This window comes from Pelodiscus sinensis, chromosome 3 (genome assembly GCF_049634645.1).
Source record: "Pelodiscus sinensis isolate JC-2024 chromosome 3, ASM4963464v1, whole genome shotgun sequence".
NCBI lineage: Eukaryota > Metazoa > Chordata > Testudines > Trionychidae > Pelodiscus > Pelodiscus sinensis.
The window spans coordinates 167,121,037-167,137,401 of NC_134713.1; the positions used below are offsets into that span (position 1 = coordinate 167,121,037).

Genomic DNA, 16,365 nt, shown 5'->3' on the forward strand with positions numbered 1-16,365 from the left:
CACACACACACACACACACACACACACACACACACACACACACACACACACACACACACACACACACACACACACACACACACACACACACACACACACACACACACACACACACACACACACACACAAAATAGGAAGTGACTGTTTAGGTAGGAGTACTGCAGAAAAGGATCTTTGAGTCATAGAGGACCACAAACTAAATGTGCGTTAACGGTATGATACTGTTGCAAAAAATGCAAGCATGATTCTGGGATGCATTAACAGGAGTGTGGTGAGTAAGACATGAGAAGTAATTTTTCTGTTTTACTCTGAGCTGATTATGCCTCAACTGGAGTATTGTGTCCAGTTCTGGCTGCCACATTTCAGGAAAGATGTGGAGAAATTGGAGAAGGTCCAGAGAAGAACAACAAAAATTATTGAAGTGTAGAAAACATGACCTATAAGGGAAGACTAAAATAATTGGGCTTGTTTAGCTTGGAAAATAGAAGACTGGGGCTATGTCTAGATTACAAAGATAAATTGCGGTTCACAAATTGCGTATCTTTTTTTCCCATTTACTTCTGAAAGATGTCCTCTTTTGGAATATCCCTCCTTCTCTGGAAAATGAGGTTTACAGGGATTCCGACAAAACAGGTCCACTTTTTTTACTCCCCCCCATCCCCCCCTCAGAAAAGTGGATGTTTCTCTTGGACACAGCAGAGCTTTTCTGGTATCCCGGAAAAGCTCTGAAGTCTAGACCTATTTTGAGAGAGGACAACATAATGATTTTCAGGTATCTAAAAGGGTGTTACAAGGAGGAGGGGAAAAAAATTGTTCTCCTTGGTCTCTGATGATAGGACAAAAGCAATGGGCTTAAATTGCAGCAAGAGAGGTTTAGGTTGGACATTAGGAAAAACTTTCTGTCGAGGTGGTTTAAGCACTGGAATAAATTGCTTCGGGTGGTTATGGAATCTCCATCATTAGAGATATTTTAAAGCAGGTTAGATAAAAATCTACCAGGGATGATCTAAATGGTGCTTGGTCCTCTCGAGGTCCCTTCTATTTCTAGTATTCTATGATTCAACCACCATTTCAAAGGACATGCATCCATGCTGATGATAGTTTCTTCTTGATAAAAATCCAAAGCAGGGCACACCCAACACACGTTCATTTTCATCAACTGAGTCAGATGCCACCAACAAAAGATTAATTTATTTTTCTTTTGTGGTTCAGGTTTTATATTTCCATGTTGGAACTGGGCTCTTTTAAGATGTCTGCAAGCAAGCTTCACACCTGTTTCCTCTCAGTTTTTGGCAGGCACTTCAGAATTTTAAACCTTGAATTGAGTACTGTAGCTGTCTTCACCGTGGTCCCTTATTGGCATTTTGTCACATCTGCTGTGAAAGTGTTCTTAAAATGAACAACATGTATCTGAGACTGCTATAACATGAAATATATGTCACAGTGTTGGTAAAAGAGGAGACGTACAATTCTCCCCCAAGGAGTTTAGTCACAAATTTAACTGATTATTTGTTTAATGAGCATCATCAGCATGGAGGTATGTCCTTTGGAATGGTGATTGACGCAGGAGGGCACGTCTGGCATGTATATATCTTGCAATGCCAGCCAGAAAAGTTCTACATGTGAATGCCTAGTTCTCACTTTGAGGTAATGTTATATATAAGAAATTGGCAACATTATCTCCGATAACTGTAAATAAATGTTTGTCTTAGTGGTTGGCTGAACAAGAAGTAGGTCTGAGAGGATGTGTCTTCTTTAGAGTTTTTGTTTTGGTTTGGTTTTAATGAAGTTATGTAACAAACACAAAAATCTGCATTTGTAAGTTGCACTTTCATGTTAAAGAGATTACACAACAATAATTGTATGAGGTGAATTGAAAATAACCATTTTAAAATCTTTTCCAAAGTGCAAACATTTGTGATCAAATATAGGTTGGATCTCTTTAGTTGGGCAACATCTGTGGTCCAGCATGATTTTAGTTAGCCGGAAGTCCTCTTATCATAGGTGTGGCCAAGTTTTCTGCATTCCCATAAAGTTTTACAACCACCAGTCCTGGCTCTCTGTGTTCTGTGCTGTTATTTAGGTCTACTTTATCCCTAAATGTCTTTTAAGAGCCCAGTAAACAGTGGAAGTGTTGGTAATGCTGCGAGACAACATTGAGCTCCTTCAGCTACAGTTTAAATTTACATTTTTTGTGTTAATCATGTGAGTTAACTGCGATTGATCAACAGCCCTAATATGAACCATTACTAGCCTCTGCTGGTGAGGGAGCGAGAACCAGAAACTGGCAGTGATGAATATTGATCTACCAATAGCACAGTTTAATGTATCATTTTATTTGATTCAGTTTCTAGACTATAGGATAATGGCAACTTGATGTATTGTAAAATTAGATCTTTGTCCAAAAAAAAAAAAAATTCATGATCTGTGGAATTTCAGGCTTATCTTGTGGGGTGCTCCAGGGCCTTCAGCTACCATTTAAATTCATTTCATTTTAGCATCTCACTGTGAGCTTAGGGTTCTCAGTATCTTGCAGGCTTAGACCCTTACAGCAAGGGAAAATTGACCCTAGTGGTCAAGGCTGCCTGGAATGGATGTCCTAAGGCTGTTGCAAAGTTGTATGAGAGAACCTTGTGAGAGTGAATTCCTTGCCTCCAGTAAGCGGCCAATCCTTATTTTGGAAGCATATCTTTATCGACTTTCTCAGAAAAATTTAGGGTAGCACAGTCTAGGGATATTGTACAATTTTTATAATGGACTTTTCCCACTTGCTTTGAACATTACTCCTGTGAGACTGTACTGAACTTCAAACTTGATTGATTTGTACTGTTGTACTTTTGCTTCCTTTTGGCAAATAATTTTTCAATGCATGAACAAACCTGCATGAACACATGTGGGACCAATTTAGATTTCCAATTCAGTCTGTTTTTCAACAGAATAATTCCTTATTATATTTTATTTTTAATAGTTCTTCAGTTTCTGCAGAAGTCTCTCATTGAATTACAAGAGGAAAGCAGGCAAGTGAAATTAATTGTGAAATGTATTTAGCTGTTTCAAATGCACTGTCATGGATGATACAGTTGACTGAATATTTTTTCTAGTAACAATAAAGTCATTAATAAGAACGGCCATATTGGGTCAGACCAAAGTCCATCTAGTCCAGTAACCTGTCTGCTGACAGTGGCCAATACCAGATGCCCCAGAAGGAGGGATCACAACAGGTAATCCTCAGGTGATCCCTACCCAGTCACCCACCTCCAGAGAAACAGAGGCTAGGGATACCATTCCTGCTCATCCTGGCTAATAGCCATTGATGGGCCTAACATCCATGAATCTATCTAGCTCTCTTTTTTTTTTAACCTTGTTAAAGTTCTAACTTTCACCGCATCCTCTGGCAAGGAGTTCCAGAGGTTGAGTGTGTTCTGAGTGAAGAAAAACTTCCTTTTGTTTGTTTTAAACCTGCTGCCTATTAATTTCATTTGGTGACCCCTAGTTCTTTTATTATGGAAATAAGTAAATAACTTTTCCTTATTCACTTTTTCCATACCTGTCATGATTTTATAGACCTCTATCATATCCCTCCTTAGTCTCCTCCTTTCTAAGCTGAAAAGTCCAAGTCTTTTTAATCTCTCTTCATATGGGACCTGTTTCAAACCCCTAATCATTTTTGTTGCCCTTTTCTGAACCTTTATTAATGGTGTAAATGTCACAGCGATAAAGTTGGTATGTGCAGTACTATGCCATTAAAAGCAAGAAGAGTAGAGTTTATCACCTCCAGTGCATGCTTATAGAGGAAGACAGGAGTTGAAAAACATAGATGTGGCAGTACAAGAGGCATAGAGAGTTGTAGCTGCCAATCTTACCAGAGAACTGTAAGTTGTGGGTACAGTTTGGACCGTCTTGTCCAGCTCCCTTGGGACCTGACCTGTCCTGGACAAAGGAATTTTCTGGACCAGGAAAGGTCTGGTGGGACAGGGAACACCAGCTTCTCTGCTGGGCTCTACTGCCCTTAGCCCTGTGAGCTCTGTCAGTGGCTCCACTGGTGGCCCCGTTGTCTCTGCTGGCAATCATGGCCCTGCCAGTTGTGAGCTCTGCAGCCCCCCTCCCTTCCTGGCCCTGCCTGCTGTGGACCCGCTGCCCAGTGGACTGCAGCATCCCCACTGGCTTCCCAGCCTTCTGTGAGTTCTACTCCCCCCTACTCCTTGCAGGCTCCGGCTTCCCCACTGGTTTCCCGGACCAGATGACTGTGGGCTCTGCTGGCCCATGGGCTCTGCTGCCCCGCTGGCTGGCTCTGCTCCCAGCCACCAGCAACCTCTGTGATGGGGCTCTCTAGTCCAGCAGCATCCATGGATTTTACAGACCATGGATGTTGCCAGACCAGAGAGTCCCAGACCACAGAGATTCAACCTGCACTTTCTTCAGAATTGGACTTACAGTGGGTAGTTTGCAGACACCTTTGAATCAGACTGTAAGAGAAACATATCTGCTTCCCAGGTGACTGCTTTTGTTTTAATTTAGCTTTGTTACCAAATGAGTGAAGTGGTTGTTGTTGGAATTTACCCAGGAACCTAAAAAGGACAGTAGGGTTGGGGGCAGCAAGACTGTCCCATGGAGATGGGGGAGGAGGTGGGCGGCTGGTGGAAGCAGGGTTGGGGGCAGCGGGGCTGTCCCGCGGAGATCTGGGCTGGCAGAAGGTTGGAGTGCAGGCTCTGGTCTTGGGTTAAGGGATTTGAAGTGTGAGAGGGGCTCTGAGCTTAGCTTGGGGGCAGGCAGTTGAGGTGTAGGAAGGGGTTCTTGGTGCAGACTCTGGGAGGGTGTTTGGATGCAGGGGTGCTCGGGGCTGGGACTTGGGATGCAGGAGGGGGTTCATGACTGGGGTAGGATTTTGGGATGTGGGCTCCAGCAGAGCACTCCTGGGTGGTGATACAGTGGGGCTAAGGCAGGGACCCTGCCCTGTACTACTCCCAAAAGCGGCCAGTGAACACCCTCCCAAGTCATGTTGTGCCCCCTCTCTGCTCTGTGGACATAGGACACAGGGTGGGAGAGAAGGGGCACCTTGACATCAGCGCTCCTCTTCTCCCTCCCCTGCCCTTCACAGAAAGCAGGAGGTTGCTGAGGGGACAGCTCCAAGGAAAGAGTAGAAGGTGCACAGCAGTGGGGGGAAGGGCAGCGGAAGTGCTGGCACTTGGTAGCCTCTTGGCCAAACCAGTCGAGATCACCTGTCAGAGGTTCCAAGATCTACCAGTAGATCCCGATCTATTGGTTGGTGACCACTGAGTTAGGGTACGAGGAAGCTGCATACCAAATTTCGTGGTCTAGCTCTTAGGAAGAGTTCTCAAATGGATTTACAGATGCACAGGCAGACGGACTCACAGACACACTCTAATAGATATAGATATGTAACCCTTCTGCCAGGTAGTGCCAGGGCTGAGTTCAATGTCTAGGGGCTCCTTTTCATCCATCCATCACAGCACTGGCTTGAGCCTCTCCCATTAGCCTGAGAAATTTACACAACATCTCTGGGTGCCTCTGGGACACAATGCTTCCCCACTCACAAGCACAGAGTCTGAGTGTGGAAAAGAAACCTTTAATAAAAGGGGAGGGAAGTAACATGGCATTAATTTAGGAAAATACTACAGAGTTCATAACCAAAACTGTGAGTAGACATCCCAGCCCAAGTAGGTTGGGCAATATACTTTTTCCTCTCCGGTTTTTAACTCCAGCAATGTAAATGTTCCCTTCACATACCCTACACTTCTCTGTACTCCACTCAGTGTCGCTGCCCTTGGTTAGGGCAGACCAGAGTTCAGAGGTGATCTGCAGAGTTCACCTCCCATCCTGAATGGTGGAGTATAGGGGTAACTCGCTCACTCTGCTAGTCACTTGCCATTCACCTGGAGGGCGAGTTTCCTATTTTGAAATAAGTGCTGTGTAGATGCTCCTAATTTTGAAGTAAGCTAAACAATTGATGTAGCTCAATTTGTGTAGCTGATTTCGAGTTAAGCCGTATTATGTAGATGTACCCTCAGTGATTTCAGCTCTTAGTCCAAAGCACAGACCAGCCACAAGAGATTCCAGCAGCCACTGAAGTAAATTTACATACAAAAAAGATGCCTTATGGAACCTTTCTTTAACTCTGAAGCAGTGGGGAGAAACAGGTTAAACCAGTCTTACAGCTCATGCATGAAAGGTATGCATTCTGCTGACTCAACTCCTTCTCCAGCTTAAACTATAGGGATCTGGAATTGGACCCTCTGTCCCTCCAAGTGTATTTACACTGACAGGGTCTCTCCTTTGAACTGAGTTAAACACAATTTTTCTGCATTCTCCCAATAACTGCAAACATTGGTGGTCATATCTTACATTTCCTGCATTTAGTATTAACACAATTTGTGACTCCACAACAGCCAAATTGGTCACAATGGGTAAACCACCTTCTAACAATTGAATATCTAGCAGGCCTAAGCAAACTGAGTGAACTGTATTTACATAACCACACCCAGGATTTCCTTCCCATTCAAGCTGGCTGTAATGGAAGCATTGATTCAGACCCTGTTTACAGATATAGATATTGTATGCAGTCTTGCTAAACACTTAGAGGTCTGTATATTTGATGTTAGTCTCTAAGGTGCCCCAGGACTACTCGTTATTCTTTTCTTGACATTAATGAGAATGAGACCTTTAGCTTACCTTGCAGAAGTCAAATAAAATCTTTTCTATGTTACATTTTTAGTACTCCACTTAAATTTACCAGTTCCTGGTTTATTAAAAAATAGTCACAGCATGAGTTACATTAACTTTGATAAAATATCAAAAGAAGTTGAAGTGTTTTTGTCTGTTTTGTGATTAATATTATTGATTGTAACAATATGAAAGATTATGAGAAATTTGTTCACAAAGTCATGCATTTGTTTAGCCAGCATTCAGTGAGTTGTTTAAAAAATCCCCAAATGAGAATGCCTTGGACATATCTTTCCTACTTAAAAAAATACATATATATTCTCAGTGGATAGAATAAAATAAATAACTTTTTTCTGGAATTTTGGCAAAATATTTGAATGGGAGAAATAGACATTTTAGTTGATTTTATTTGTATTTTTTTTCCCTTTTCAGAAAGCTTAGTGGAAATAGTATTGCTCAAACTCAGTTGATGCATGATTTATTGATGGCCATTAAAGTCTCAATGTTGCTACTACAGAAATTACAGGATAATTTTCAGGGAAGTCTTTGGAAGAAACCTGGTTCTCTTGTGTGGCAAAGTATGTGTGGTATACTGAATAACTTCACAAAATTATTAATGGATGGTAAGTATCAGCAGTATTTAAATACTATAAAGTTTAACTGAAATAATTCTTAGTTCAAAAACTTGTCATTTGGACTTGTCCTTCAATTTAAGTCATTATATTACAGATTTTGGTAGAAGCTCACTAAGGGTACACAGTTAGGCTATGTCTACACTGGCGCCTCATTTGCATACCTAATGAGCCTCCATTTTTGCAGAAGAGGCTCTTGCGCTAGAAGGAGCTGTCTACACTGCCCCTTCTTGCGCAAGAAAAACCCTCTTGCGCAATGCCGCTACACTGATTATTTTCAGGAATAACGGCATTGCGCAAGAGGGTTTTTCTTGTGCAAGAAGGGGCAGTGTAGACAGCTCCTTCTAGCACAAGAGCCTCTTCCGCAAAAATGTCAGCTCGTTAGGTATGCAATTGTCTCAGCGATATTCCATGCTTAGCCTAATTTGCATACTTCTGGCGCAACAACCCACCAGTGTAGATATAGCCTTATTTTGGAATAAGCTACTCTGGAATAGTTATTCTGAAATAGCTTATTTCAAAATGTCACGTCTACACTGAAGGGAAGCCTCAAAATTAGTCTGAGGCAGGCTTCCCTAATGTAGATGTGCTATCTCAATTTAGAACCCCAGGAGGAATAACTTAGAATGGCCCTGGTGAGGGGCTATTTCAAAATAATGGAAATGGAGTGTCTACACGCGTCTTATTTCAAAATAGCTGTTTTGGAATAGGCATTCTTCATAGAATGAGGTTTACAGAAGTCGGAATAAGCCGTCTGTTATTTCAAAATAACAGAATTGCTTTGTGGACGCTTGCATAGTTATTTTGGAATAAGAGCCGTTATTCCAAAATAACTTTGTGTAGACACACTCTAAGATCCCAGTCTTACTATCATCAATTCACAACGAGCAGAGGGAGAATTGAGACTTTATCAAAAACAGGCTTGGGCAAAATAAAGCTGGTGGGTCAGATCCAGCTTGCCAAGCTGCCGGATCCGGTCCACGACTGAAGCAGGAAGCCTCAGGCGGACTCCCTGCTTGCCCCACTCCCGTATGCCACTGAGAAAAGCAGCTGCTGGCCATTTGTGTTTCTCAGCTATGGGGGAGGAGTTGGAAGAGGCTTCATGTACTTTCGCCACCCCTGGCGGTTTCTAGCCAATAGGAACTGCCTGTTTGAAGAACAGACAGCATGTGAAGCACCTTTCCCCTCAGGCTCTTATTCACTGATGCACAAGGCCCCTGCAGCCTGTGTAGGGGCGGGGCAGGCAGGGAGACGGCCTGAGAAACATGTTTGTTCTGCTGGCTGAGAGTTACCCAAGTGAGTCTCCCGGTCAGAATCTTCCTCTGGCACCTCAGGTCCTCCCCTCAACCTGCTGTCACCCCATATAGTCCAAACCCTCTGCCCCCCTCCTGAACCCATGCCCCCTCCCAGATCCTGCAATCCAATCCCCCTGCTCTGGGTCACAACCCAAATCCCTGCACCCTAGTCCTGTGCCCCAGGTCATAACTGCCTCCTTCACCCAAACTCCCTCCCGGATCCCACACGTCCTCCTGAACCCCAATCTCTTACCCCAGGCTCCCTTCTGCACTCAATCTCGATTGCAGATCCCACATCTCCTCCATTAATATCATGGAAGGGTGTGGCCCTTGACCATGTTCCAAAATCTTGGAGTGGCCCCCCCATCAAAATATTAAGCACCACTGATCAAAAATATCCACTCATTATAATAAGTGAATGGCATTTCTGTTACCTTTCAAACTTCAACAAATACTTTCAGTGAGCATTTCCAGATTTTTGTTTACAGAAAATTTGTACTGATTAACTGCAGGATTCTGCTATCAGACACACATATGCCAATGCTGCAGAACTGTGGTGTGTAACCTGTTATTTAGTTCAACTTCTGTTCCAGATAACTGGAGGGTAGGTAAGGTGACAGATTTTTTTGAAGAAGGCTCCGTGGCAGTTACTGGTTGGTAAACCTAATTTCAGTATCAGGCAAATTGGTTGAAACCATAAGAAAGAATGGAATCATTGGGACACATAGATGGATGTGATGTGTTGGGAGGAATCAACATGGCTTTTGTAAAGGGAAATCATGCCTCATCAATTCTTTCTTTCAACAAACCTGAGAACAAGGATGATTCAGTGGTTACAATGTTGTTGGATTTTCAGGAAGCCTTTTGAGAAGGTCCCTCGCCAAAGGCTCTTGTGCAGAATATGTAGTCATGGGATAGGAGGGAAGGCTGTCTCATGGATGAGTAACTGGTTAAAAGACAGGAACCAAAGGGCAGGGATAAATGATCAGTCCTCAAAATGAAGAAAGGTAAATAGTAGTGTCAGCCAGGAATCTGCAATAGGACTGTGCCATTCAATGCATTCCATAAATGATATGGAAAAAGGGTAAACATTGAGGTGGCAAAATTTGCAGATAATACAGAATTATTCAAGATAGTTAAGTCCAAGACCTAGAATAGTTACAAAAGTATCTCACAAATCTAGATGATTGAATTTAATTTGCCATTTTGTTGCCCAGTGTGGATGGTAGTGTTCTCTGAAATACTTCCAGTTCCATGTGCAGGGCCAGGTAGGTGGGCAGAACTGCCGGATCTCAAGAACTGTAGGGTCTCAATGTGTGGATGAGACAATGGTGCAGGAAGAAGGGGTTTAGATTTATTAGGAACTGGGGAAACTTTTTGGAAATAGGGAGCTTATACAGGAAGAATGGGCTCTACCTAAACCAAAATAGAACCAATTTTAATATATAGTTTCTTTCAAATACAGCAAGCATTGTACAATGAAGAATGTTTGTTTTCTTTTCTGTTATAAAGAAAGTCTTTTGCCTACTGTTCAGACTACCTCAGGATTGGCTGTCATTCTCTTTACTAAAACTATGTTTGAGCCTGTTGAAAAGTTACCTTGTTTGGTGAGTATGTGTCTTCTCTTAAAATAAAACTATATATTTGTATTACTGCTAATTATTAAGTACTTGGATATTCTATTTGTAATTCATCAGTAAGATTAGCATTAATTGATATTTGGTTTTGCAGGTCAGTGACTTGCTCCTCCGTTCAGTGAAGTGTGCAAGTGTGCCAGAATGGTTTATGAGCAGCTGTCGGAGCCTTTGTATTGAAGAGCTCTCTGGTTCAGTCCTCCTCTTCCTTTGTCATGGAGCGCTGGCCATGTTAGAATGGAAGAATGGCAGTATGGGTCAAAATGGAGAGAAATTACTCTTAGATATTGTGTTGGTTTTGATATCTTTGGCTTCACAGTAGGTCTATATTTTTAGTTAACTATTTTTTGACTTCTTTATATATTCATTTCTGTGGTTGAAACCATAGCTACTAACAATGTCATGTAGTCCATACCTTTTTCTGAAGTTGGAAATTGTAATTACTGTACTCTTATCCAAGTTTTGCCACCTTTTAATAACCTTTTCCGAGTAGTCCTAACCATATTAATTATACAAAGTATTTGATAGTTTATTTCATATTTCATTGCCTGAATGTATTTTACAGTTTCCACTATTTTCTGAGATGTGGAAATGTATATCTTTTCTTTGAGGTCAGTGGGACTAGTTTTGGACTGAGGTATTCCTCTGCTTGAGAAAGTGTGGCAGGCTCAGGCTCTATGCAGAAATGTAAATCATACTTGCTAGATTTAATCTTTTCTACTAAATATTCATCTTTTCATACAGAATAAAAGGAGAGGAAGTCTTAAAATGTGGTGAATTTTGTGACCGCAAAACAGCGGAGGATATTATGAATTAATGTTTTATTTAGTTCATTAAAATTGTAAAGCCCTATTTTGTAAGTAATACTGAGTGAATAATGAAAGAAAATCTGCAGTATTCCCATTTCTTTTCTTTTCTTTTTTATTTTAAGATTAAAAGACTCCAGTATGGCAGTATCCTTATCTAGAGTCTTAGCTATTTGGACTAATTCAGCATTGGATGTCCTTGAATCAAGCTCCCAAAATCTAAAGTGCAGTCTCAATGGAAACTCCAACACAACTGGAAAACTGCTGGAATATGTGTACGCGCATTGGGAACATCCTCTGGATGCTGTTAGACACCAGGCCAAGTTGATATTCAGGAATGTCCTACGAATACACCAAGCCACTCTTAAAGGATCTGTTGTAAAATCGGACCTTTTCTTGTCTGTGTTGACAGAAAGCTTGCTAAGTTTAGAATGGCACGTTAAAGGCAAATATGCTTCACTTGGCTGTCTTGTGGAGTGTGTGGGTGTTGAAAATATTTTAACAGTCGACAGAACAATCCCAGTGCAAATTTTGGATGTAATGGGTGATCAGACTCTTGCATCTTATGCAAGTGATCTTTTGGAAACCATGTTTATAAATCACAAGTGTCATCTGATATCTTCATTTCAAAAAAACATCTGGATTAACCAATGGCATGACACATGGGTATCTCCTCTTCTTTTAGTATTGTGTGAAGGAAATCCTGACCAAACTACTTATGTAATAGATTACTATTTACCAAAACTACTGAAATGTAGCCCTGACAGTCTGAGCTATATGATTAAAATTCTTCAGGCTTCAGCTGATGCTAATATTGGTAAGAAAATAATCTTAATATATATAGTTCAGATGTTTAAATAAGATGCAGCAATTGTAGAGCTATGACTTCTGATTTGTTTTTTCTTGGAAGTAGTAAGAGTGGCAAGGTGAGAAATTTCAAACTTTCTTTAATTGCTCTTAGCTTAGTTTTGGCTGAGTGCACATGTAAGAGTTTCTCCACTTTTTCACATTCTCATCATGAAGCAAAATGTCTCTGTTACTTATTTTAATGAATTCTGCCTAATAGTTTCGTTGTTTATCAGTGTTATCACATTCATGAGAGTTTCTACAGTATTTTTATATATTTTGCTCGTATTTCTTATAAACACTTGCACATGGCAAATGTAGAAGAAACAAATCAGTAAACTTTGTAGTTCACTTTTTCATAAAATATTTTTGTTAGAGTGGACTGACAAGGTTTATGGTGCTGTTGTGCACAGTTTGGTGGTGGTTCTCAGCGTGGTTTTGTGATTTGCTGGTTCTCTGAGGCATTTCTGGTGGTACTTAGAATGAAACACTTGGGGAAAGAAGGAATGGGGGAACTGGCTGGATCCATGAGAGAATCTTTCTCTTATCAAGTCACCCACACACTAGAATTGTGGGGGATGCCTTAAGTAGATTGACATTCCAACCAGCAATGTGTTAATAAGAGGGAAAATATTTTTCTTTTTTAGGATCTTATAATACCAGAGGTGCTCTTGGAGCCTTGATGGCATGCCTGAGAACAGCTAGAGCTCATGGGCACTTAAAATTTACAGATATCATGAGAGATGGACTACTGTCAATCGAATGTGTCAAGCAAGGTTTAGTTCATCAGCATAATCAGGTAGAGGAAGAACGTTATTTTTGTGCTTTTAAAGTTTGAAGAATTAATTAGCCTTCTAATGTTTCATTTCATTATCATTATACAAACTTTCTGTCTCAAGTATTTACTGCAGATGCAGATTAAAAAAATCTATAATTCACTTTGAAATATTTTGTAGGTTCGCATTGATGCTTTAGGCTTGCTTTGTGAAACTCATCGGAGCACAGAGATCTTGTCTATGGAAGAGATGCAGCTAATTCTGTTTTTCATTACATACAATTTGAACAGCCAGTCTCCTGCAGAGAGGCAGCAGATTTGTTCCCTATTAAAAAAGGTAATCTTCAAGAATAAACAATATGTAGTAAAGCCCATGTATTTATAAATGTTACTGTCTGTTAGCATGATATAAAATAGGAACTATTCTTTCAACTGAATTATGTATTTTTTGTGATACTGTTATGCTTAACAACTCTAGTTGTGGCTCAGACCCCATTGTGCTAGGTAACGTACAAACCCAGAATAAAAAGATGGTCCCTGCCCCAAAGAGTTTCATCTTTTATTTAGACTGCAGTGTTGGGAGAGGAAGAGAAAACAGAGACAATATTTGTCAACATTTTAATCAGTGGTATCAGGGCATTATCAGTCGTACCATGACACCTACAAAAAAGATCGAAGAGTTCTGATGAGGATAATGAGATTGATTTAAAGATATTTATGGAGTGTTCCCCTCCACCATGAGAGACAGCATGGGAGATACCAAAATATTTCCAAACAAGCACCCTTAAAAAGTGGATGATTGAGGCTGATATCATTGTCCAATTGGAGATAGATTGAGGAGGAACTGAAGAAAGACCATTTTTTCTTCATGATGGAGGGTTGCTAGGGGAAGGATATAAAGAAGGGACTGGTACAGAGGCAGCAGTGCAGGGTGGCAGCAGCTGCTGTCCAGAGTTGGCGGGGGAAGGGGCTGAGTTCCTGGACCTGGTGTGAGCTGGAACTGAGCTGTGCTGCTTGTCTGCCTGGCTCCTAATACGCTTTAAATGCTGAGTTGCAACAGGGGTAGGTGCTGGACTCAGGTGAGCCAGAACAGAGCTAGGCTGCTGGCCAGCCTGCTAAAAAATTTACTGGGGAGGCAGGAGGGTGAATATATATACAGGCAGTCCCCGGGTTATGTACAAGATAGGGACTGTAGGTTTGTTCTTAAGTTGAATTTGTATGTAAGTCGGAACTGGTACATATTTTTTGGGGGGGACAGGGAGCTGGAGTTAGGTGGAAAAGACCCTGATTCTCATTCAACTTCCTTATTCTAAGAAAAACAAATACTGTTTTGGTATGAAGGTTTTTTTGGTTGATATTTTAATTAAAAATTGATCATAAGTTTCAGTGTTTCATGCTATATTCAAATCTTCCTTTTGAGGTACCTGAAAGATCCCAGTTATTCATTTAATAGTCAGAATCTTTGTTTTTTATAACTAACAAAAGTTTATTCAATGCATATTACTGTTCCAAATAGAATTTGCTACAGATGGTTCAGTGAAATGGATATTAAGTGTAATCAATAGTCATTGGAGAGCACAGTGAAATATTGATACAATCAAAGCTGTTGTATACTGCTGAGCAGAAAATGGAAATCCCTTCCTGTGAAGCGATAGAAATGTAGCCGTCAGCTTCCTGTGAAGTGTGTGTGTGTGTGTGTGTGTGTGTGTGTGTGTGAGAGAGAATTTATCCACAGGATTAATTTTAAAGAAAAATTCTGTGTTGGGAACAGGAGTTTAGCCACAGGAGGGTCCTCATTGTCCACTCATCCACTTAGCAACCAGACCCATCCCCTCGGGGCTTACCCTGCTCCACTCCAGCCAGGGTGTGGGGTTGGGGCTTATCCCCTCTTCCCTTCTGCCCTGCTCCTCCCCATTCTTGCCCACCCACACCACTGGGTAATTTTTCAGCTTCACCTCTGCCAGGCTGGAAGGGACTTGTTAATTTCACGTGACGCTAACAAGATACTTGCAGCTCTAGTGCTAAAGAGGGAAAGAGCTGTTGCTCCCAAGGTGGGGACTGTAACACAGTGGGTCTCACTGCCTGCTGCTCCTGCTGTTCCCTAGGAAATTAATTTTTCCGCTCTGGGGTGCCCCCTTTTGGCTGGTGTCTTGTTCCCCCCAGCAGACCCGCGTCCTCTGCGGAGAGAAAAGCTGCTCCGCGTCTCCCTGGTCTGCTGGGAGGGGGAGGGGGGCGCTAGCTCCGCGTCTCCCTGGTCTGCTGGGGGGAAGCGCCGCCCCCCCCGCGCCGCCGGAGGCGGCGTCAGTGGGGGAGGCTCTCCGCACTAGCTGCGCCTTCCCCCCCCCCCCCCCCCCGTTTGTAACTAGGGATCCGATGTAAGTTGGATTGATGTAACCCGGGGACTGCCTGTAGTCTATAAAATTAACCTATAAGCCTTTTCTTATTGGTTAATTAACTGCACTATTACATCCCTCCTCAGAGATGAAACTCTTGAGAGAGTAGAGGAGGGGACCAAGGACACAGCCCCCTGAAATCCTCTTAGAATGTTGGAGAGGAAATAAAGCAGCATCCTCTAACGGTGTGCTGGTGTAATTAGAGAAGAGGAGAAACATTAAAGGACAGAGTTATGAAATTCCAGAGAATAGAAGATTTTATGAAGAATCTGGTTGACCATGTTGAAGATGGCTGACAGTACTGAGTGCTGGTTCTGAGCTTTGGCTAGGAAGAGGATAGTAGAAAATTTGGCAAGAGCAAAGTCAGAGAAGTTCAAGGAGAAGAAACTGAATTAGAGTGGTCTAGTATGGAACTGGAGGAAAGGAACTACAGATGGCGGTTTTAGACCGCATGTTCAGTGAGTTTAGTGTTGAAAAGAAGATGGGGTGGTAGTTGGACAGAGGCAAGTGGTTGGAAGAGACTGAAGCATGCTGTTACTGAGCGAGAGAGAGAAGGAAGCTGAGGAGGAGGGGACACTAAAGGAGAAGGGCGAGGTAGGGGAAGAGAAAGTAGGCTTGAGAGCAATGAAGAGGTGGGATGGGATGAGCTCACAGGGCAAGTGGAAAGGAGGACAGGAAGTATGAAACGTGTGTGTGTGTGTGTGTGTGTGTGTGTGTGTGGTGAGAGGAGTGATTTATAAGACTGCAGAAGCTAAAGGGAATGAAATATAAAGAAGCTGTGGCTGTGAACTTTTAAGAGAGTGGGCATTCCTGAGGCAGAAGGAGAGGAAGGGAAAGAGCATGAACCCTGCCCCCACTTCCTCCTGGCCTTGTTGGGCTTCCGGCCCTGCTGGCAGCCTTCTGCAATGCTGGGCTCTGTCAACAGCCCACTGCTGTGCTGCGGTTCCTGCCCCGATCAGTGGCCTGCAGTCACACCAGGAAGGTTAGTGTCCCACCAGGGTTCTCAGTCCCACTAGCAACCTGCTGCCCTGCCAGAGCCAGCTGACACTCCAGTCGCTTTGCTGCCAGTCCAACCGGACTTCTGTGGTACGGCTCCCGTTTGTCGGCCCCCCTGAAGCCAGTCCAGCTGGGCTCCCAGTACCTTCAGGGCTCCTGCCACCAACCCTCTACTAGGACTCCAGGAACATATGTGGACCAGGAACATCTGTGTTTCCAGACCAGAGAGTCCCAGTTTAGGTTCAGCCTGAAGTATCTAGATTTGTGCTAACAGGAGAAGGGGCAGATCAAAGTGGAGCATGGAGGA

General features: G+C 42.5%; 1 protein-coding gene across 2 annotated transcripts in view; it reads left to right on the forward strand.

Moving 5' to 3' along the window:
• The window catches only part of THADA (THADA armadillo repeat containing), a 308,025-nt gene that overhangs the window by 19,251 nt on the left and 272,409 nt on the right, over positions 1-16,365 (forward strand). The window contains exons 7-13 of one of the 2 annotated variants that reach the window (XM_075925431.1): positions 2,969-3,021; positions 7,118-7,304; positions 10,121-10,215; positions 10,340-10,560; positions 11,174-11,865; positions 12,542-12,693; positions 12,851-13,006. In XM_075925431.1, coding sequence (XP_075781546.1) covers positions 2,969-3,021; positions 7,118-7,304; positions 10,121-10,215; positions 10,340-10,560; positions 11,174-11,865; positions 12,542-12,693; positions 12,851-13,006 — 1,556 coding nt within the window. Of the gene's footprint in view, positions 1-2,968; positions 3,022-7,098; positions 7,305-10,120; positions 10,216-10,339; positions 10,561-11,173; positions 11,866-12,541; positions 12,694-12,850; positions 13,007-16,365 lie in introns of those variants that run through there. The other variant, XM_075925430.1, reaches the window with a different exon arrangement.